General features: G+C 39.3%; 1 protein-coding gene across 1 annotated transcript in view; it reads left to right on the top strand.

The window, feature by feature from the left end:
- Nucleotides 1-22,462, top strand: part of LOC127647230 (ADAMTS-like protein 3) — a 295,504-nt gene that overhangs the window by 227,614 nt on the left and 45,428 nt on the right. Inside the window, exons 10-15 of the mRNA XM_052131370.1 lie at nt 1,756-1,867; nt 2,951-3,089; nt 3,207-3,257; nt 8,477-8,681; nt 11,938-12,085; nt 18,159-18,243. Coding sequence (XP_051987330.1) covers nt 1,756-1,867; nt 2,951-3,089; nt 3,207-3,257; nt 8,477-8,681; nt 11,938-12,085; nt 18,159-18,243 — 740 coding nt within the window. The remainder of the gene's footprint in view (nt 1-1,755; nt 1,868-2,950; nt 3,090-3,206; nt 3,258-8,476; nt 8,682-11,937; nt 12,086-18,158; nt 18,244-22,462) is intronic.

Here is a 22,462-nt window from a genome sequence, read left to right as displayed (position 1 = left end):
CCTGTGCTCACATCCACAGAAGTTATTCCCCTGTCACTGCTAGTACCCACGACCATGGAGGTCGTTCCACCGTCACTTCCATTGTACACAGCCACAGAGGCTGTTCCCCTTTCACAGCCAGTGCCTACGACCACTGAGATCTTTCCCCTGTCACTGCTTTTGCTCATGGCCACAGAGGCTGTTCCTTTGTCACTGCCTGTGCCCATGAGCACAGAGGTCATTCCCCTTTTACTGCCTTTGCTTATGGCCATGGAGGCTGTTCCCCTGTCACTGCCAGTGCCCATGACCACAGAGGTCGTTCTCCCATCACTTCCATTGTTCACAGCCATGGAGGCCGTTCCTCCGTCACTGCCTGTTCTCACGACCATGAAGGTTGTTCCCCTGTCACTGCATGTGCCCATGACCACGGAGGTCATTCTCGTCACAACCAGTGCCCACAACTACGGAGGTCATTTCCTGTCTCTGCCTGTTCTCACAGCCATGAAGGCCGTTCCCCTGTCACTGCTTGTGCTCACAAATATGGAGGTCATTCCCCTGTCACTGCCAGTGTCCACGACCACATAAGTTGTTCCCCTGTCTCTGCCTGTGCTCACAGCCCGGAGGCAGTTCCCCTGTCAATGCCTGTGCTCACAACCCTGGAGGTCGTTCCCATGTCACTGTCAGTGCCCACGACCATGGAGGTCGTGCCCCTGTCACTACCTGTGCTCACGACCATGGAGGTCTTTCCCCTGTCACTGCCAGTGCCATGACCATGGAGGTCATTCCCCTGTCTCGTCCTGTGCTCACAGGCACGGAAGTCATTCCCCTGTCACTGCCTGTGCCCATGACCACGGAGGTCGTTCCACAGTCACTTCCAGTGTTCACGGCCACGGAGGCCGTTCCCCTGCCATGGTCTGTGCTTACAACCACAGAGCTTGTTCCCCTGTCACTGCCGGTGCTCACGACCATGGAGGTTGCTCCCTTGTCACTGCTGCATTTCGCGTTGCATACCAATTGCACTGTGCTTCCGGGTTGCGATCCGTTGTCATTTATGCTGGGATTCGGCCGCTTCAGTCTTGGTTGCCTTTTTATCTGTGGCCAAGCACTCACACAAATGTCCCATCTTGTTTGCCGTTTGGCATGAGCGCATGTTGCTGTTGTCTCTGGTGATATGCACTCCTGTCATTCGGGTGTTTGTGTCTTGTGAGAGCATGTGGCTTTGTTTTGTTTCTGTATTGCCGTATGTCTCTCAGTCTCGCATCACACCCCGCTTCCTTGTTTGCCTATTATTAATTCATTTGCCCCACCTTTCACCTGTTAACCTGTTAACCTGTTTGTTTTCTCTCCCTATTTTAGTTCCCTCGTGTGTGCTGTCCTGGGCCAGTTCATCTCGTTACCTTATCTCTCAGTTTCTGTTGGTCTTGTTCTTCTATTTGGATACCTGTTTGCTTTGTTCTGTTAGTTTTTTTTTCTTCATGTTGTAATAAAACCCCGTTCTCTTCATATTTGAGTCCTGCCCTCTTTTCCTTGGTTGACACAGTGCGCAAACTGTGACAGTGTCATCTCATGACCAAATCTTTATCATCATGACACAAGAACCAGTTAGGTTTGATGCCACTGACTTGTCACCATATTTGGTTCATGCTCTGTTTACAGGTTTGGAACGATGTTGGGGTGAGAAAACAATGTCAGAATTTTCTTTTGGGTCTGAATTATCCCCTTAAAAGTAATGACTTGGATCAGTCAGATAATTAGTAAAAATGTGATTCTTCTCAGGTGAAGTACGCTGGCCCTAAAGACACAGTGATGCAGTTCATATTTTATCAGCCCATTCGCTACCAGTGGAGAGAGACTGACTTCTTTCCCTGCTCTGTCACCTGTGGAGGGGGTAAGTGACATTAATAAGAGGGGTTATGTGTAATATAATATAACAAGAATGAAAAATGTAATCCAAAAAAGTAAAGCATGTTGTAAATATAATAACCCGTAATATGAATTTGTTTTTGTCCATTATAATATGGAAAATGTGAGTTCTGGTGTTTAAGACTGCAAAAACAGAAATGTTAAAAAATAACCTTTTATTTTCCTCACATAACTCATAATGTTATATATTTTTTAATCTTTTTAAACTTTTTATATTGTTTTTATCTCTCGATGTGGCACACATTAAATGTTGGCCTGTCATGTGTTCAACAGATCCAATCCATGTTCAATGTAAATTATTTATTTTTAGATAAATTACATAGCTTTTGTACCACTTTGCACATTTTTAAGCAAAATTCCTGAGCAAAACAGTGATCTGATTACAAAATGAGATAAGTGGCAAAATATTGTTATCTATTGTACTTGGAGGGGCCCACTCACAGCTTTTAGTATATTTAAAAAAAGAAAAAAAAAAAAACTTGCTTTGTGGGGCCCCCTGGTTGTTTGGGGGCCCTAAGCTGCCACTTATATCGCTTATAGCTAGAAACGGCTCTGGTATCGGCCAAACAATTTTCTTAATGGTGCATCCCGAATTAGCTGTAAAAAATGTATCCTACTTTGTAAGCTACACTATAACTGATTAGCCGCAGCATCCACCAACCTATTCTGCCCCGTCGATGTCCACGGGAGGATGCGCATGTAAACAAGTTTTGCAGGAGATGCTGTGCAACAAAAAAAGCTGTCTGTGTAGTTCATGGTCATTGAGTAACAAAGTTCTGTCCCCAATGTATTTTCTAGTCTAGTCAAGCTTACTTTATTAATCAGTTTTATAAAAAGCCAATTTAAGTGTCTGGATCACAGTCGTGGAGTGATGCTGTACAGTCCCAGCAAAGCATGTCAGAACACTGTAGTCTGCTGCATTTTCCACAACCTACAATAGCACGATGGAACGACCTGCATGATGGAGAATTGCAACATGCAAATTGTGTACCACACTACTACATGTTGTCATTGGCACTTTTTATGACTTTTTGTTTTGCCCCTGAAGGTTATCAGCTCAATTCGGCTGATTGCGTGGACATCCGTTACAGCAAAGTGGTCATGGAGCACCTCTGCCACAGCTACCCAGAGAACACCAAACCCAAGCCCAAACTGAAAGAGTGCAACATGGATCCCTGCCTTGAAAGGCTGGTTCTGTCTTATCAGTATCAGTAACACACCTTCCAAGACAAAACACAATGAGTTCAGCTGTAAAGAATAGATCTGAATTACTTCAGGGGCTAATGATGTTTATTTCTCTGCAGTGATGGCTTCAAGGAAGTGATGCCCTATGACCATTTCCAGCCTCTTCCACGGTGTGGAATCAATTACAGTGTGCATCACACTACATAAAACTTAAAACATAACCACAACACTTACCACTCACATATTGATAGAGATCAACAGAGCCAATATGTCATTTTTAGTGGACTTAAGATACTTGACCACATGTACTAGACATTTATTCTTACATGTCATAACTGATCATTTATTTATAAAGGAATGTGTAATGCTTAAAGCCATCTCTGGTCCTTAAAATAAACATGAAGCAGTTTTTGCAACCCACTTTTGTTTTATTTGCATTTCCTAGTGAAACATGGTGTATTCAGCAAGACAAGTGAAGGGAGTGACTTCTTACATGACCTAGTTGAAACCTCTCTAACATAACGTCAATATTCTAATATTGTCTATGGTGTTTGAGCCCCGCCTGTTTTTGCATGAAAATGTCTGCTATAAAAACAGGTACACATACACCATTTCCTCAGAATTTATGACTAAGAACAAGGAGCACATTGCTTGTGTCTCAAGAACTCTGAGTCTTGTAGTGCAGCTAGCATTCGCAATGTCTCGTTGACTTCGTCTCAGGGAACCGTGATTATGTTCGTAACCGAGACGTTCCCTTACGACTCGGTACACTTGACATTGCGTAGCTACATATATGGGGAACTGAATCCCATCACTCCGCACTACACAACATAACTTTCCAGAGAGGAAACATGGCGCCACTGTCTTATGGGACGGCGACCGACATGAGTATGCCGCAGTGAGTGATCCTCGTGTTGGCCAAGAGGAATGCACTCATAACGAATATATGAACTATAGTCATATAGTATGAATTAACTCCTTATGAACCCAGTCGGGAAGGGAGTTTATTTATAATGAATGTGCTTGCGACTTTATGGTAAATTATAACGGCCTGAATGCAGGTGGTTGTGCAAATGTTGGGGACTTGTGAAGAAAGGGACTTTACGGTCTACGGTCTCTACGGTACTTTAGGTTGTAAAACCTTGCAAATGTGTTTTGAGAGGACCATCCTGCTGCAAAACATATGTCTTGTAAGGACCTACCATTCGTTCATGCCCATGAGGAGGTCATGCATGTCTAGTTGAATGTGCTTTAGCACCAATTGGGCAAGTCTTACCCTATGACTCATAAGCCAGGGTAAATGCATCGACAATCCAGTGAGAGAGCCTTGCTTGGAGATGGATATTCCTTTTGTGTGCCCTCCATAGCATATAAAGAGCTGATAAGACAGTCTGAACTGGCAAGTACGTTCAACGTATGCATGTAGTGCCCACACAGGGCATAACAAATGCAATGATTGTTCCTTATCTGAATTAAATGGAGGAGGAGAAGGCCCGAAGATGAACCACCTGTGCTTTGAAGGGCGTGGTTTCGACCTTGGGTACATAGCCTTTCCTGGGTTTGACAGTGACTCTTGAAAGACCGGGGCCAAACTCCAGACATGAATTGTTGACTGATAGTGCATGCAGGTCACAGACAGGGGCGTGTCTAGGGGGAGGCTGGGGGAGGCAGTGCCTCCCCTAGGATAAGCTCTGCCTCCCCTGAGAATTTGAGAAATAATCTGTCCATCTGATCAGAGGCGGCGGCAGCCGATTTTGCGGGGCTTCAGCCCGAATGTTTTGAGTGTAGCCCGAATGTATTTTGAATAGTTGACTGACAAATATGAAACCGGACAAAAGCCTATGTAAACCCCCGAAATCATAAGTTGCCTTATTTCATTGTGCTTTGGCTTTGCACATACTGCATACAGCCTGTAAAAATAGACATAGGCATAATCTAGCCTATAGAATAAGTTCCTTTGCTGTCGGTAGCCTATGGGCGACTCCATTTCTTCCTCTCTGTAGAATATGCAGCAGGTAGAGGAGGAGCTTGCATAGTCTTTACATCAACTAACGTTACTTAGTGGCGAGTTAACGGCAATTAGCAGGAAAGACAGCAAAAATTAAGCAAATGAGGCTTTGGGGATTTTTCCGAAAGAAGTCAGTGGGTAAGAATTCACATTTGTTTTTGTCCTTAAAGTCTTAAGATCATCATCTAGCTGGCTTTCACCCACAGTAGGCTAAACCTCAAGAGTTGTAGCCTCTAACCTCCTTGTTTAGATTGATGCAGCTTGGTAGCTCTGAGTTAACACAGTCGCCTCTCATGTCGGAGATTGCGGTTCGAGTCCCGTTCGGAGTGTACTTTTTTTTTGTTTATCAGGTGTTGTTTTCGCTAAGGATAACCAATAAGCATTAACATAAAATGTATGTGTGACTTGTTTCGTGATATTAGTTTGTAGTAAATATACACTTTGATTTGATTAAATGGTTTTGTAGAGTGTAGCAAAGATGAGCAACAGACTGAGGAGCAGCAGCTGTGCCAGAATCAGGCATGGAAACTGGGAACAATTAATAAGACACTTTACTTTAGAGAAAGTTAAAAGTGAAACATTGTTTATCTCAATGATCCTAATGAAAGGATTTTGACAGATTAATTATTCTCATAGAGATGATGCCATAGTGTGTCAATGAACTTAGACAAAAGTCATTCATGTATTGCTTTAACTTAGGATCTTATACATCATTTTGACTATTTATGTCAAAAAATATAAATTATTTATATTCAATATTTTTTTTAACCTCACTTTACTCACTATAATATAACTCTTTTGTGATGACTTTATGTTAATGTACATGAAAATTCAAGAATCATGATAGATCTAAGGGCAATCCAACTGATCTGCTCTTCCCAATACATTTTCTTCAATGGTATTGGTCCACAATTTGACATATGTAGCACTTGATGAATTAGTTGTTTGAAGCTGATTTGCAATGTGTTATGTGCTGTATCTGTTCTTTTGCATCACAGATGATTCAGGGAGGAGAGAGGATGAGTTAGTCGAGGATAGTACTAGAGTGGAAGATTTAGGAACTGTAGAAACAGGCCCAGCCAGAGCAAAACTCAAAGAATACCCTCTCACCAGCTTTGGACTACAGGGAAGTGGTTGCTAGTGTGAAAATAAAATTGTCTGGGCTAAGCCCTGGATGTCCTTCAATGCTGGAAACGCCTCTGCATCTGATGATAAATTACAATTTAAAAGTGGATTGTTTTGTGCATATTTTTCCATCGCTAGCAGATGAGTGAGGTCTGACACAACAAAAATCCAGTTTAAGCCGTATAGTCTAATAGGGGCCCTGTGCCTATCTCTGGGTTCCTGGCTTGGAAAAAGATATGCACTAAAACAGATTGTGTGTAGTATAGCTTAATTTTAAGCCGATTTTTTCAATTGTTTATGTTGCCCCCCCAAACAAGCCAAATGCCCCCCCAAACATGATATCCTGGTAACCCCTCTGGTCACAGACCCATTTTACTGAAACCAGAGCCAGCAGTAGTGCAGTCTAAACGGAGAGCATGCGCAAATCAACAGAGTCCAAAGGCTCTGCGAGAGCTTTTATGACTAATGTTAAGTCCCAAGTCGGGACTGTAGCTGGCCTAGGTGGGTTTTATTTGTCTTGCTTCTTTAAGGAGCTTTATGATTAGATCATGATTGCCTACAGAGGTGCCTGCGTCTAATCACTCTTGAAGAAATATGAGAATTTCATGAATTGGGCAGTTTACTGGGTCCTTGTCATGTAAGAGACACCAATCAGTGAACACCTATCATTTTAGTGCATAGAGGCATCTTGTGGACAATGCTCTGTGTGTTCATTACTGAACGCATCAATTCTGGCACGTGTAGTGCTACCCATTCAGGGGTCACACATGCAGGTTCCACAGCTGGGGCTGGAGATGCCAGATTGTGCCTTGCGTCTGAGAGAGGAGGTGCCTCCTCAGTGGTATTTCCCAAGGTGAGCTGTAAAGCATCTCCATCATTTCTGGAAACCATGGCTGGTTGGGCCATTCCGGCACAATTAATAGAACCATTTCCTTGTCCTCTCAGGGTCCATATTTGCATTCCACCGGCCATTTGTGTGCCATTGCGTCAGTTCCCATCAGGGCTTGGGACTTAGAATACCAGAGGGGACAGTGGGCATTCTCCACTGAGGCAAATAGAATGATTTCTGCTTTGCCAAATATTTCCCAAATCCTCAGTACAGTTTGAGGATGAAGTCTCCATTCACCCCGGTATCACCCCTTGGCATGACAGTAGGTCCGTGCCATAATTCAGGCAGCCTGGGACATGTGTTGCTCTCAGGGAGAGGAGATGATGCTCGCTCCATAGGAGGAGGTGACGCGTCAGTCTCAACAGTGGCGGTGAAGGAATTCCACCAAGCCACATCTGTCATGTTGTCTGACAGGTTGTCTGTGAGTGGGGGGGCCAGGCTTCTGTCAGGGGGTGTCACTGCCTTAACCGCCAGTGAGTACATGGAGTCAGTTTTGATGTCAAATGGATTTTTAACATTCAATGTGATCCTTTTAAATTTGAAAAAAATAAAAATAAAGCGACAATGATATCAAATTAACTGTTTATTTAACGATTATGCATGCTGAGGAAAGCCATACTTGTAGTATCACAGCTTTGCACGGCTAGAAAAGGAACGTGAATACTAATTTAGTTTGGATTTGAAGGATGTTTAGATGTTTTAAAATAACAGTTCACCTAAAAATTTACATTTTCATCTCTCTAGAGCAATACAATCATACAATGCAAGTGAATTGTGGCTGAACTGTGAAGGTCCAGAAAACACATAAAGTAGCATAAAAGTAATCCATATGATCCTGTGGTTTAATTCATGTCTTCTGAAATGATCCAATTGGTTTTGGGTGATAATTACTTTTTCATTGTAAATTTTTACATTCAGCAGTCTCCTTGGCGATCATGATTTCAAGTTTGATTACACTTCCAATGGCAAGATGTACTGTGAAAAAATTTGATATATTTTGGTCTGTTCTCATTCAAAACTGATTGGATTGCTTCAGAAGACATTGATTAAACCACTAGAATTTGATGGATTACTTTTATGCTGTCTTTACGTGTTTCAAAGTTTTGGTCTCCATTCACTTGCCTTGTATGGACCTACAGATCTGAAATGTTATTTTCAAAATCTTTCTTTGTCTTCTACAGAACACATATACATCTGGGATGGCATGAGCGTTAATAAATGTAAATTTTTGGGCGAACTATTCCTTTAACCTTGTCAGCCTCCAAATGTTATCACATTACAATATATTTCACATTGTTACTTCATCTAGGGTTGCATGTAATTTAGATAATACTTTTAATGTGCAATGTTTGCATGATATACTGTAGGTGGGAGCAGAACCCGTGGACGTCATGTTCAGTGTCGTGCGGAGGAGGCACACAGGAGAGAAGTGTTGTGTGTGTAGAGGAGGACGTCCGTGGTCAAATCGTGCAGGTAGAGGATTGGAAGTGTGCACACTCTTCTGTACCAATCAGCAAACAGAGCTGCAACACATTTGAGTGTCCGAAGTGGATGGCGATGGAGTGGTCTCAGGTAAATTACCTTTTATTGATCTCTTCCTCCATTTCTGTCCACAACTGTCCATCTTTAGCTCTGTTCCACTTTTTGGTGTGGTACCTCTCTGCCTATTTACTACATGCAGCTACCTTCACAACCCAATTGGAAGTTAGCCACAATTCAGTGCAATTTAAAATGTTTCATTTTGTTTTAAATTCCTATAGAGAAAATGAATAAGAAAAATACAAAGCAACCAAGGCCTATGAAAAACTGGGAGGTAACCATTGCAATGTATAGAGTTTTTAGCTTCAGCTCATATTGCGAAGCTAATATGATTCTCTAATTAAGGTGACCAGAAAGGTGGGAGGATTATACAATCACATTATCTTGAGGGAGCTTGCCTTGTCATGATGGAGCATCTCAATGACCCCTTGCTTCAGGGAGAGTTTTATTGCAGGATTGGAGCAATTGTACCTGGTTTTATTAAATGCTGGCAGGAGATGCCGCAGAGTAAGTTTAATATCTGATATAATGGGGCTGAAATAGCTTCAATGCCCACATGCCACCAGTCTCCGCATACCTGGGAGCACCTGCTCTCAAAACTGTTCTGACAGATTGTGATGACCCACTTTATTGGCCAGCTGTGGGTTAAAAACTTCTTAAAGTCAAGCGCTATGTTCAAAGAATTGTGTGTCAAGGTCGAACCTTTTGGTGGGTCTGTCACATCAATCTGTCGCACACTCATAACACATGCACGAATGGTCGAAACACGTCATTGTTTTGCGAATTAACTGTTTCCATCACCTTAATGTGCATTTTAACTAATGCGAAACTCTAGAAAATCCACCTCCTCCTAGCGCATTCAATTTTAAGCTAATTTAAAACATTTATTAGCATATCAAGTGTTTCCATTCAGGATTTCTTATGTGCAATTTCAAAATGCATATTAGATTAAATGAATATTCCAGTTGAAACTCAATCGACAGCATTTATGTCATAATAATAATAATAATAATAATAATTCCTTGCATTTATATAGCGCTTTTCTAGGCACTCAAAGCGCTTTACATAGTATAGGGGGAATCTCCTCAACCACCACCAGTGTGCAGCATCCACCTGGATGATGCGACGGCAGCCATAGTGCGCCAGAACGCCCACCACACACCAGCTATTGGTGGAGAGGAGAGAGTATAGTTATGTAGCCAATTCAGGGATGGAGATTAATACGATGCCATGGTAGATAGGGGCCAATGGGGGGTATTTGGCCAGGACACCGGGGTTACACCCCTACTCTTTACAAGAAGTGTCCTGGGATTTTTAATGACCACAGAGAGTCATAATGTTAATTTCCACAAAAAATATATATTTTGACTTGTCTCTCCTTTTCTTTATAAAAAGCATAAATCTGGATTACATTGAGGAATTAACAATTGAAGTGAATGGGGCCAATTGGTAAACGTTAAAATACTCACTTTTTCAAAAGCCACAAGACATAAGCAACATCTGTGTTAACATGATTTTAGTGTGATAAAATCATAAAACCCATACTATCCTTTTCAGTGTAAAGTTATATCCAATTGTACAATTTTGTTGCCATGACAACGTAACACCGTAAAACTTAAAATGACTGTACATTTTTTTTTTTTTTTTACTTTATAGCTCAAATATTACACAAGTTTTAACAGACAAATTAATGCTTTTATAAAAGTATAAGCTTCATATTTTCACCTGCAAACATTTAAAACATTGCCGCATTCGCTTCCATTGTAAGTGCCTCACTGTAAATTCATTTTTAATTTTTTATGTATAGAAAAAGAGGAACGATTTGAAATTATGTTTTGTGGTAATCAAAATTATGCCACAAATGCTGTTCATTGAGCTTAACTTATCTAAGTAATATTCCTCTAATCGACCTGACTATAACTTCAAAAACAATAGCGAATTACTTGCACAAAATGGTGGAAAATACTAAGTGTTCTGAGGCAAATCTTAGATTCTAAAGTTCTTAAAATTGCAAAATGGGATGGATTGTTTGTGAATGTGATACATTTTGATATAATTGTATTCATAATGGGATTTGTGACATGCAAGGGACAATGTACTGCCAGCCGGTTGTTATCGCAAAATAAACCCCATCAGGGGGATCAGGTTGTATAAACCTGAAGGGGTTTAGTTTTAGATAACAACCGGCTGACTATACATTATCCTGCTTATTACACATCTACAAATCAAATATATAAATACATGGACAATTCATTTTGATTTGAATTGAAATGTGTAATTATACGACAAGAAAGAAATCACTGAACAGCTAAAACTCTACCTCAGGCTTGCGCAGGAGTTCTGTTGGTGTTTAGTCTGTGAAAATGTCCATCTGACTCCTTATTATCCAGCCTATTACAAGACCACTTGGCAAATAAACAAATAAATTGACATGAAACATTAATTTGCATTGAAATTATGTAATTATGTGAGAATGAATAAATTACTGAACAGGTGAAATCCACCACATGCCAGATAAATAAATGGACATTAAACATTGATTTGAGTGGAAATACTATTATTAGCTTACTTGTAGAGATCGCACAGTGATCCGAGAAGCAGGAAATATGGCTCGCAATACCCAGATTAGTGGTCTGATACGTGGATGTGTGGTTGTTACTGAGCAATATCAGACCACTAGATGGTGCCATTGACCAATCAGAATAGAGTATTCAGAGAGCCGTGTATGTTAGATGTTCATATAATATAATAGTGAATAAATTATTTGTATTTGCAGATTATAAGGTTAAAGTAAAAGTTAATTCCTCACCCAAAAGTTAAGTAATGGTTTATTAATATATGTTAATTTGATTTTAATATAGCTCTCATTCAATTGTTATGTTGACCTATTCACTATAATAATAAACAATGTATTTCACAATCCAGTGGCAGGGAAGAAAGACAGAAAATGTATCCAATAAGGATACATGTGACTCTGTTTGAAATTTGGCCGACCCAAAGTGTCCCATTTCATATTATGAGTTATTTGGTTCATTTATATATATATATATATATATATATATATATATATATATATATATATATATATATATATATATATATATATATATATTATTTCTTTTTATAATTTTTTAAAGTTCACCTATGATGCTTTAAAATGCTGTCTAAATCAGTTCATTTTGTTTATCATTTTGTTTTTGATGTGAACAGGCTGTTAAACATGAATAATATGGTCAAGTCGCATACTGTATTAGCACTGGACTGATGGATTTACATTTTTTCTCTCCAGTGTACAGTTACCTGTGGCACAGGTTTGCGTTATAGAGTTGTGTTGTGCGTGGACCACAGGGGGCAACATACCGGCGGCTGCAACACCCACCTTAAACCCCATATCAAAGAGGACTGCCTGGTACCCATCACCTGCCACAAACCAAGAGGTAGAATAATTTTCTACAACCCTGCCTTTTGAGAGCTAACTTAATGTGATAACCTAATATATATATATATATATATATATATATATATATATATATATATATATATATATATATATATATATATATTGGGCTAAATAATCCATTTTTAATTGGATTTAACTTTACATTTTATACTGACACGGGCCACACAGCACATTATTACCTGACAGTCATCGCAGCATTAATTGTGGACTCGGAGGAACCATGAGCTTTAAAACATGTTGCTGCTGCACAATTAGACATACATACAATCCCCATGTTGATCTAGACAGGTGGAGATGGGGAGGTGGAGGATTTCAGAGAATAACTCAAGCAGCGCACAAATTTGAGTAATTTAACCTCGTGCGACCCCGCATCAACATGTGTGAACATTGTATTTTGGCTTTGCTATACACAGCGCATAATTTAAATGAATTAAAACCGACTGAATACTGTTCACAAGACTCTGTCATTTAAGGGTTAAACTTCTGGCACCCACGTCATGTGACACAACAGCATGGCATTGTTTTCTAGGAAGCACTTCTACGAGTGCAGTGCCAACATGTGCCTCTAGTAAGTAAGCTCTTTAAGTTTTTAATTGAAACCTTTTTGGGTGTAAAAAGTAGCATTTCATAGTTTTGTTTGATATGCCGATTTACAAAAAACATTAATATTATGCATGTTAATGCACTGTGAAACACATAGTCCACATATGTGAAAATGGGACCTTATTCCCTCAAATGTTCAAAAAATATGTTAGTTATTTGGAATAACTTGCAACATTAAGAAGCTTGTGGTCATTTTGATTATTTTAATATACATTTTGTTATATTTTATTTTGTTATCACTGTACAATATGGTTCTATTCATTAGAAAATGCATTCCTATATATTTATTGTGCATTTTCACATCCAAAAGATAAATATTTTTGCTTTTAGAGGCTTTATATGGAGTTAGGATGAAAAAAGGTGCATTTCACACTGTTCTGAAGCCAGTGCAGACAGACACACTGGAGGTTAAGTCATTCAATAAATAGGGAGCAAAGGAAGTAAAATCCAATCCAAATTTCAGTTTCAGGCTGTAGATGATGTTTGGATCACTCAACATGTTTGGCAGACATGGGACAATGATAATCCGTACATGGTTGGCAGTGATTGATTTCTGTTAATCAAAATTGTTTATTCAGCTTTATAGAAAATTAGCTGTAATATCAGCTTAGCATACCGCTCAGGTTAAAATGGCGCTATATAATTGCAGACCATTTACATGAATAACCAACACTCCTGGAAACATAATAAACAATTTTATGTTTTCTCTTTTAATAATTTTTTGTAATTTTGAATGTGATTATGGTTTAAGGAGGTTTACCTGTATGCTGGGTTTGAAACATCAAGGATTAATAGTGGTGTTTTCCTAATTACATTCCATGTCGTTATAAAGGAAAAAGAAACAAATGAAACAAACAAGGCAGGTGCATTTGCACGATTAACCGAAAGTGACGCATTGCCGGCTTGTGATGCACGAATGGCTTGCTGTCTGTTGGGTATACTTGTCATATTTTAACTTTTTGTTTAATTACATTAAAGTGGATATAAATGTGGTCAACTTGCAGTCGAGCTCCACTATAGAATCATCACTTCTTTGGTCAGGAATTAAACATCATGCTCAGGTTGGTTTATAAATCCTTACCTGTGAATTGTGTGAAATATTTGAAGTTAATGTGTTACAGATCAGACATTTCAAACAGACATTTCAAGTGGAAAATATGTATGATATAGTTAATACTCTTTACAAGCTTAGATTTATAAGGTGCGGAGACTGCAAACGGAGTCGAGAATGCGGCCATCCAATCTGAACTTGAAATCACCATGTGCATTTTCCTTCATAAGGTTTACACTGTAGTAATATTGGCTTCACAGACTCATCATGTCTTGTAATTTTATATATGTTTATTTAAAATATCGCTTCAGGCACTATCTACTATCAGGTTACACTATTTGAGCCGATTGGCTTAACACATCATATGAGTGCGAGCCAAGTGACTAACAGATAACAAGTTCAACGAACCTATCAGTTTGTGTCAAGTAGAGTTTCATGCCTGGTCTTTGGTATTTGACTGGATTATTTTACACAATATTTGATGGTATCATATTTTACTGAGTTGCTGCCTGGGTAGAACTTTCCAAATCTGTCGCTTATGTGGTGCCATTTCAGTCAAGACAGTAAGGCAAGTTTTAAAACAGAGCCAAAATGATCTCAGTTGGGGAACAGTCTGTGCCTGCAGCTGTCAGTGAGGAAAGCGGAGTGTGCCGCAGACAGATGCTCTAAGTTGTGCTCTGAATATGAAATTCTCCATAAGTGCAGAACGACACCCAGAGCTCATTGAGAGTCAGTCACAGTGTTTCTCACTCTGGAGGTAATGAATACTCAAGAGGTTTGTCTGTCTGTCTCTTTATATCTTGCTGTCTCTTTATATTCTGGTCAGATCTCTGTTCCTTTTTTTCTCTCTTTCAATATCTTTCTCACACTTTGTCATTCTGTTTTTTGCTGTAGGAAATTAAACTCACAAATGAGATCTCTTTGATATGTCTAATGTTTCTACAAGCCATCAGTGAGATTAAATAAAGTGCAATTTGAGATTATTCTATAGAGTTAGAAGAGATCTCAACAATGTCTCACACTGTGCTTAGAGTTTCCATTACCAAGGTCTGAGACACAAAAAGTCAGTATAAACTCAAACATTTCCAAATATTCAAAGGCCAAATTGTTCGAGCTATGCTAAGTATTTTTTTCAGCAGAAATATCTGACACAAAGTTGCACCTTTTTTGAAAGCTCTCCATTAAAAGGGTCATTTCTTGAGGAATTCAGCTCCTCCTTGATCTTTTGAAATAAAAACATTCAATGTACTGTGAAAAATTCTGTGACTTTCAGAACTCAAAATGCCTCAAAAGTTTATAAATACCATTTATTGAAATTAAGCTGCTCAAATGCCTCGTTCTTTTCTACCGCAGCTTACTGACATCAGACCGATGAATGCATTAACACATTATCTGTCCACATTTAAATGTGCACACTCAGGTCTGGACTGGGACCAAATATCAGCCCTGGAAAAATCCAGCCCATGCATTACCCCTTGATTGTTTCACTGTGTCGGGATATTAACAATATTATTATGGCATTCTTTTTTGTCACATGAGTGCACATTTAATAGTAAAGCATTGTATTTGAGTTGGGATATTTACTTATATTAACAACAATACTGTCTGAAACATTTACGCAAGGCTATGTTCAAACATTTTTAAAGTAGTGTTCTTTACTGATATTGATTTTTTCATCAGGCTCTTATTTATTGAATTAACTTTGTCCTTCCTTGAAGTTCATTAGAAATGAACATATTTACAGAGCTTTACAAGCAAAACCCCATTGCTTCACCCTTAATTCAACCTTCACACCAGCATCCAATGGGAGGGACCAGTATCCAAAACATAACCAGCTGACCAGCTATGGGGAAATTGTCAACGGGGAAGTTTATTTCTAACAAGGTCCCTGATAATCACATGTCTGATTTTCAGTGTGTATTTTAGGGTGTATTATGTTGTTTACCTGTCACAATGTAATTCCGACATTGCACAGAGGCTTTAAACAGTCTTCCATAAAAGCCTTCAGGCAAACTACATTGGGCTCGACAACAAACCCACAGGTCACAAGTAAAGTGCAGCAACTGTCTCCCATTTAACATACAAAGAAATCTTTTACATGGTAGTCTTCCAGGAGCATTAAATGGCCTGTTTTATTCAAGAGGTCAGAGAAAGGGTGGACATTAAAAAATGGGTGGTTCTAAAATTCATTTTGACTAAAATAACTCAAAATATATTTTTGGCACAAAACACTTTGTACACATTACAAATGGTCCTTAGGGAAAAATATACATTCTTATTTGTATTTTAATTATTTAATATTTGTTATAAATAAAAATGTTTGAATTGACCTACAGTATGTAAGTCTCCTGAGCTATAAAAGAGCAGCAACTTGAGAGCAATACATTTTTCATCTTGGTTCACACCATGTGATTTTCTTTTCACACTAAAATACATCAAATCGTTTTGGCAAGACACACTTGTCATGGAAATTTTGCTTGAGTAAAATAAATTACTTTTTCATGCCAACTGAAGCTTTGCTTGTATCTTTTGAATCTTAATTAAAAGTATAGTTCACTCAAAAATGCTGTAATTTTGTACTCACTGACACCAACCCTTTTGCTGTTTTTTCTTTTTTTTTTTTTCACTTTTTTGACCTGTGGAATGCAAATCAATTTTTGAAGTGCATTTATTCTGTTCTTTTCCATGTAATGACATTTGACTGTGACCCCTGCTGTGAAACTCCAAAAAGAACAATTACCCCCATGAAAATAGCCAAAACCTTTCATCCTGCACTATTTCTGAGTCTTCTAAAGCCTTACGATAGCTTTGAGTGAGGAACAGACCAACATTTAGATTGTTATTCACTGAAAATCTTCCTGTCAGCTGCAACTCTCAAATCTCATTTTGAAATTTCGGTCTGTTCCTCACAACAAGCTTTCAGATGTCTTTTAGCAGAAGAAATATTTATTTTTATTTTTAGGCAAACTATACCTTTAATTATAATATCTAATATGGCACGGAAATTCAAGACATTTTAATCGCAATCATCTGTACCTTTCTCAAATCAATCAATTCCACACTTACCCTAAGCCTGACATGCTTGTAAGAACTCAGTGGGTTGAAATGACAGAGCCTTCCTCGCATGCTATTTCCTCTAGACCTTCCTGCACGCCAATTGTCAGAATGCCTGCCATCAGAGAAATCCCAGAAACCCTGACTATGGTGCCAAACCCCAAGCCCTCGGCATGCTCTGCGCCGAGTCATATCAGACAGGCAGACTTTACTGCTATCCCACAGTCACTGACAGCTGTGTTAATCTAATTCAAGATCAATAAATTGTTGCTTGTATAAATATTTGGTTGTCACGTGGAGATTTATGTTTAGCTTTATTAGCTGTCCATTGCAACCGGGCTTGAAATGGCTCTCTATACTTCAGTAAGATGTGTGAGCTAGTGATGGTACAGATGTTCGTAGCACTTTCTGGTGAAATTGAAGTGTCCCTGAGTACTGATCTTGCGCTGTGTAATTTTGTCTTTGTGTCTTTTTTTACATGACAGTTTTATCCGAAGCATTACATTACACTTGTTTATTTATTTATTTAATACATTTTTATTTCACGTCTGAGACCGTCAACCCGCACATCTTATCACGTGGCTTTTTTGAGTGCATCCACCGCACCATCCACGCACAACTCACCACTCGCCCCACAGAGAGTGAACCACATTATAGCAATCACGCAGAGGTTAACCCGTGTGACTCTACCCTCCCTAGCAACCGGGCCAATTTGGTTGCTTAGGAGACCCGGATGGAGTCACTCAACAAGCCCTGGGATTCAAACTAGCAAACTCTAGGTGTGGTAGCCAGCGTCTTTCAAGAGTACGACGATTATAGTTTGGATATAGCCAATTGCAGGGTTTGAACCTGCTTACTTTTGGTTACCAGCCCAGATCTTTGACAAACAAGCCATACCGACATGTGCAAAATTTTGTGTTACATATATCTTTTGCAATTTTAGTAAGACCAGACTTGGAAAACTGTGACGGTCAACAGAGAGGTATATGAGAAAATATAGTTAAAGGCATAGATCCCCCCAGAATTTACTCACCCTCAAATTGTTCCAAAACCATATAACTTTCTCAGACACCATTTACTTTCATTGTATGGAGAGAAAAAAAATGCAACCTGGAATTCATGGATGAAACAAACTCATATGGGTTTGGAACAATGTGAGGGTGAATCTTACTGCAAGTTATTGCCTAAAAAGATGCAATAACCAATTACAAAATTAAAAATTAGGCCCATTTATGGTAGGTTCCATCATTGCTGTACATGCGCCCATACCAAATGCCTACTAGTTCGATCTACATGATTAATTTGTATTAATATTATGTGTGTTTGCTTGTTGCTTTCTCAGAGAACCAACCTGTCGAAGCCAAACTGCCCTGGTTAAAACAGGCTCAAGAGCTGGAAGAAACCAAAGTGGCCCTGGAAGACCCAACGTGAGCCTTTTTTAAAGATTTTCACTTTATAACAACACTACAGCTTTATTGCTGACTTTCACTCACTACTATTTCTAGATAGTCATTTGTCTCTCGATGAGGTTATTATCTGTCAAGTACAGTAGATAAACATTACCTCTACTGTGATGCATTGTACAATTGTAACCAAATTCATCTAATACCTTTGTGTGAGTTTATCCAACGAAGAATGATTTTCAATGATTCAATGAATGATTAGAATTGGCTTCACCCTCAGTGTTTTTCATTTTATTCCCTATAATCCACTGAATCATGAATCCCTAGATTTCCACGACAGATGTTCCACATTCTGTGCATTGCATCTCAATATAGCCATATATGTTTCTTACATGTTCTCAACCTGTAGAGTTGAATCCTTTCACTTTTGTTCCTAGGGGATTGCTGGTGACCTCACCCTTGGAGCTTTGTTTTACACAACAGCTCTAAAAATTTGTTTTATTCAGCTCTATTCAAGCAGAACCTAAAAAAACAGGCTTCATTAGCTTGTTCCTCATCCAAATAAAATGGTCATATTAGAGCATACCATATGAGCATAGAGCTGACCTCAATGTGTCTAGTTTCTTTTCATTACTTAAACAAGACCCTGTGGGCCTCTCTCACTCTTTGTGTTGTGGTATTATTAGAGTAACCCCCCTCCAATCTCTGAAATGATACCCCTGTTAATAGCTGCCAGGGGAGCTCGATGGACACCTGCCTTCCCCACCGAAAACCGCAATCTGCGGCTGCCAGCATCCAGACAGCATCCAGTCCCTGCGGTCTACCAAAAGCATCTATCACAGAGACTCATAAAAGAGAAGAATGAGGGGTGAAAGTGTTTAAGGCTTTACAGAAGAGCCGTTCAAGAACCCCTCAGATAGTATGTATGCATTTTGGGGGGTTTAAGATCTACTGTTTGTCTGTGAAAACCCCTCTTGAATTACACACTTGAACCCTGTGTGATAGCAGCATTTCCTTTGTGTTCTGCTCTGTTGCTCAAGTAGCTAAATTTAGGGTGATCTAAGGTGGCAGGCATCAAGGGCAGGTACTGGGCCCTATCATAAAGTGACCCCAGCCTACTTTGCTGTGGAATTCAAAGCTGGACGCCTGCCTTTGTGATGTGGGTGGGTGGATACTGTGGGTTGGATGCACTTACGGAGTCTCACATCAGGTCTTATCCCTGCTGATAAAAAAGTGATAAAAGTGCAGGAGACACACTTAGGAAGGAAATTCCACTCGGACCTGTCTTTTCCTGAACTCTTATCCTGAGTGAGATTAGAGCACTATTTGCCTCCTGTCCTGAGCGCTGTTCACTGATATACACACTCGTGAATGCTCACACAAGAGCCCATAGGGAGACATCCTTTGGGGCTGTTCACATTGGATGTGTTCTTGTGTTCCCCAAAAGTGTCCGATACTGTGCTCATGTGCTGGTACTTATAAAAATGCTCCGATACCAAAAACCTATACCATCTGATGTACGAATGTCATTGTGTAAACATTCAGCCCATTGATTAAAATCACGTTATATACTAGTGAGATTACTGCAAAATATACATTTACATTTATTAATTTGGCAGACGCTTTTATTCAAAGCTTCATCTTAAGGAGACGTGGTACGAAAATTGCCATACTACAAAGTTTCACTAGCATCAGAATAGTATTCAAAACTGATTAAAGTGCAACAAGAATTTTGTATTTTTTTTTTGTGTTCATGGAAAATTTGTGTTTTAAGTTGTTTTTTAAGACAGAGATTTACCGTGCGTTCAGACCAGAGGCGTCGAGAGCGTCAAATCGACCGGAAGTCATTCATTTTCTATGACAGCCAGCATCTCTCGGTGGCGAGAAGCGGCGCGGCGAGTCTTGGGCAGTGTGGGCGTCAGAGGAAAGTTCAAGTGCAGCCACGCGCACCAATGAGCTTGGACACGGTTCGGCGGCAACCTATTGGAATATAGCCGCTCTAGCGAAGTCTAGAGAACACAACCGTGTAAACTTTGGTTCCCACCAAACATTAGTTCCGAAGACTGATTATTGCCGTGGCGGCTTTTCCCGTAATATTTGATCTGTCCCTGTTTGCTTACAGGGATATAAATACAATAAAAAAAATTATGAGTGGACAAAGGTGTCTGAAATTGTTAGTGTGCCAGGTGAGTTGATGAAGTGGATATTATGGTTTATATAATATTATATAATAATATATAAAAATATTTCATGAGGATATTTCATGTATTTGCGGCCCCTTTAAATATAGTTCACAAAACCAAGCATTCTCAATGAACGTTGCCACCTATGTCAAATACGTCAGAGCGTCCACGAATTTTCGATAGCGTTGTTGGCAGGGCAGCCAGAGCTAATTTTGTCGCTCTCGCCGCCTCTGGTCTGAACGGACGGATGGAGTTGGGAAGGTCATTCCACCAACGTGGTATGATGAAACTGAAAGTCCAGGAAATTGCTAAAACTAAAAGTTTAGTTCAGTTTGCATGTAATACAAATTTGAGCACTTGTGAATATGTGGAGACAGTGTTGTGTTGAAGCCGGCTGCTTACACCTTTTAAAGCTCCTTCGACTCATACAGGGAAAATACTGGCATGAGCATTGCATGCTCTGTTTGTAGCAGATGACAATAAACAAATTCACATTTTAGCGTGAGGCACATATAGAGCACAATCTTATTTCATTAAATAGAAGCCTTTTGCAGTTTAATAATCACTTTGAGTCTTTTAGCAACTGGAGTGGGAAGCTGCCGTCATAACGTCAGAGCCCCTTGGTCAAAACAACACAGAATCACTTCAAAATAATAGCTCCGTCAAAATAAAAGCTTAATATATAGGAACAAATTATGACAGAAATCTTTCAGTAAAGTTATGCAATATTCACTGTAATACTACTACTACTACTACTACTACTAATACTAATACTAATAATAATAATAATAAATAAGTAACTGTATTATACTTAAGCAGTATCTCACATCTGTGATGCTCTGATATGTAGCACTTTATTCTTCAATTTATAACTCCAATGTTGTATTTTGGATTGTGCTGTGAGGTTCTGTAAATAAGCACTTCATTTGATAAAAAATAATACAGTAAAATGTTGAAAATGTATTGTTATATTTTCATTTGAATAAAGTTTTAATGAATTAATTTACTTAAATACCTTTTTTATGATAACTTGTAAATAAACTGGTATCGGCGAGTACCAAAAATGAAGTATCGGTACTCGTACTCATACTCAAAAAATGGCATCTAGACATCCCTAGTTTATACCACGCACATGTGTACCATATGCATGTCTTAAGCCATCGCACTGTATCTTATTGTATTTTTTAGCATCTTGCGCCATGAACACCTTGAAGCAAACGCTCCTACAGTAGCTATACAAGCCCAATTGCATATTGTGGTTAGCAGGGCGGAGTCGAGTGGCGTCTGGGCAGAGCGAGGCCGGGAAGATAAGCGGTGAATGACTTTCACCTGTGTGCCACACCGGTCTCGCGTTCCAGCGAGGGGCGGCAGGTGTACTTAAGGAGAAGAGATAGTGGCAGACGGGAGAGAAAGATGCATTAACTGTCTGTGTGGGTCTGCATGTCTGAAGCGCGGGTGCTGAAATGCAGCGCATATGTTGAATGTTAGGCTGAAAATTCTTATTGTGGAATGCTGAAAAGTCTTCGACAATAAATGTGTGCGTGCTTTGTCCCGGTCCCAGCTTACTCCTCTCCTTAATGTGTTGTCATGTTCTGAAATGTGTAAAAACGCAGTACATAGCACAACACAAGTATGCATACTCAGAGTTGCAGGAAGAGGTGCTGTAGCGGACATTATCATAAACTTCTTGTACAGTCATTTTTGTCTTTTAGGTCAAGTACTCATGTTTAAAGTAAGTCTTGCTAAGTAAAAAGTTTGTTTAACTGTCAACATGTTTAAAGCTATCCAGCTGAATAACATAATATCCATTTTAATGGGCAGACATTAGTCATGTTTCCATATGTTACAAATTTAATATATGCAAAAATTGGAATATTGTGAAAACAATTTGTGAATAAAGCAGCATTTCCATCCAGTGTGTTTAAGAGAAATTTCCACAAACTAGAGATGAAAATCAAAGTTGAATCTACTGTGGCACTTTTAATGTAATAAATTCCTACTTGCGGTTTAGAGTGTACTGACAGAATGCTCTGACGATCTTCATATTTGCCAGCATTAAG

Source organism: Xyrauchen texanus, chromosome 1 (genome assembly GCF_025860055.1).
Source record: "Xyrauchen texanus isolate HMW12.3.18 chromosome 1, RBS_HiC_50CHRs, whole genome shotgun sequence".
NCBI lineage: Eukaryota > Metazoa > Chordata > Actinopteri > Cypriniformes > Catostomidae > Xyrauchen > Xyrauchen texanus.
This window is presented reverse-complemented; position numbering and strand designations above follow the sequence as displayed.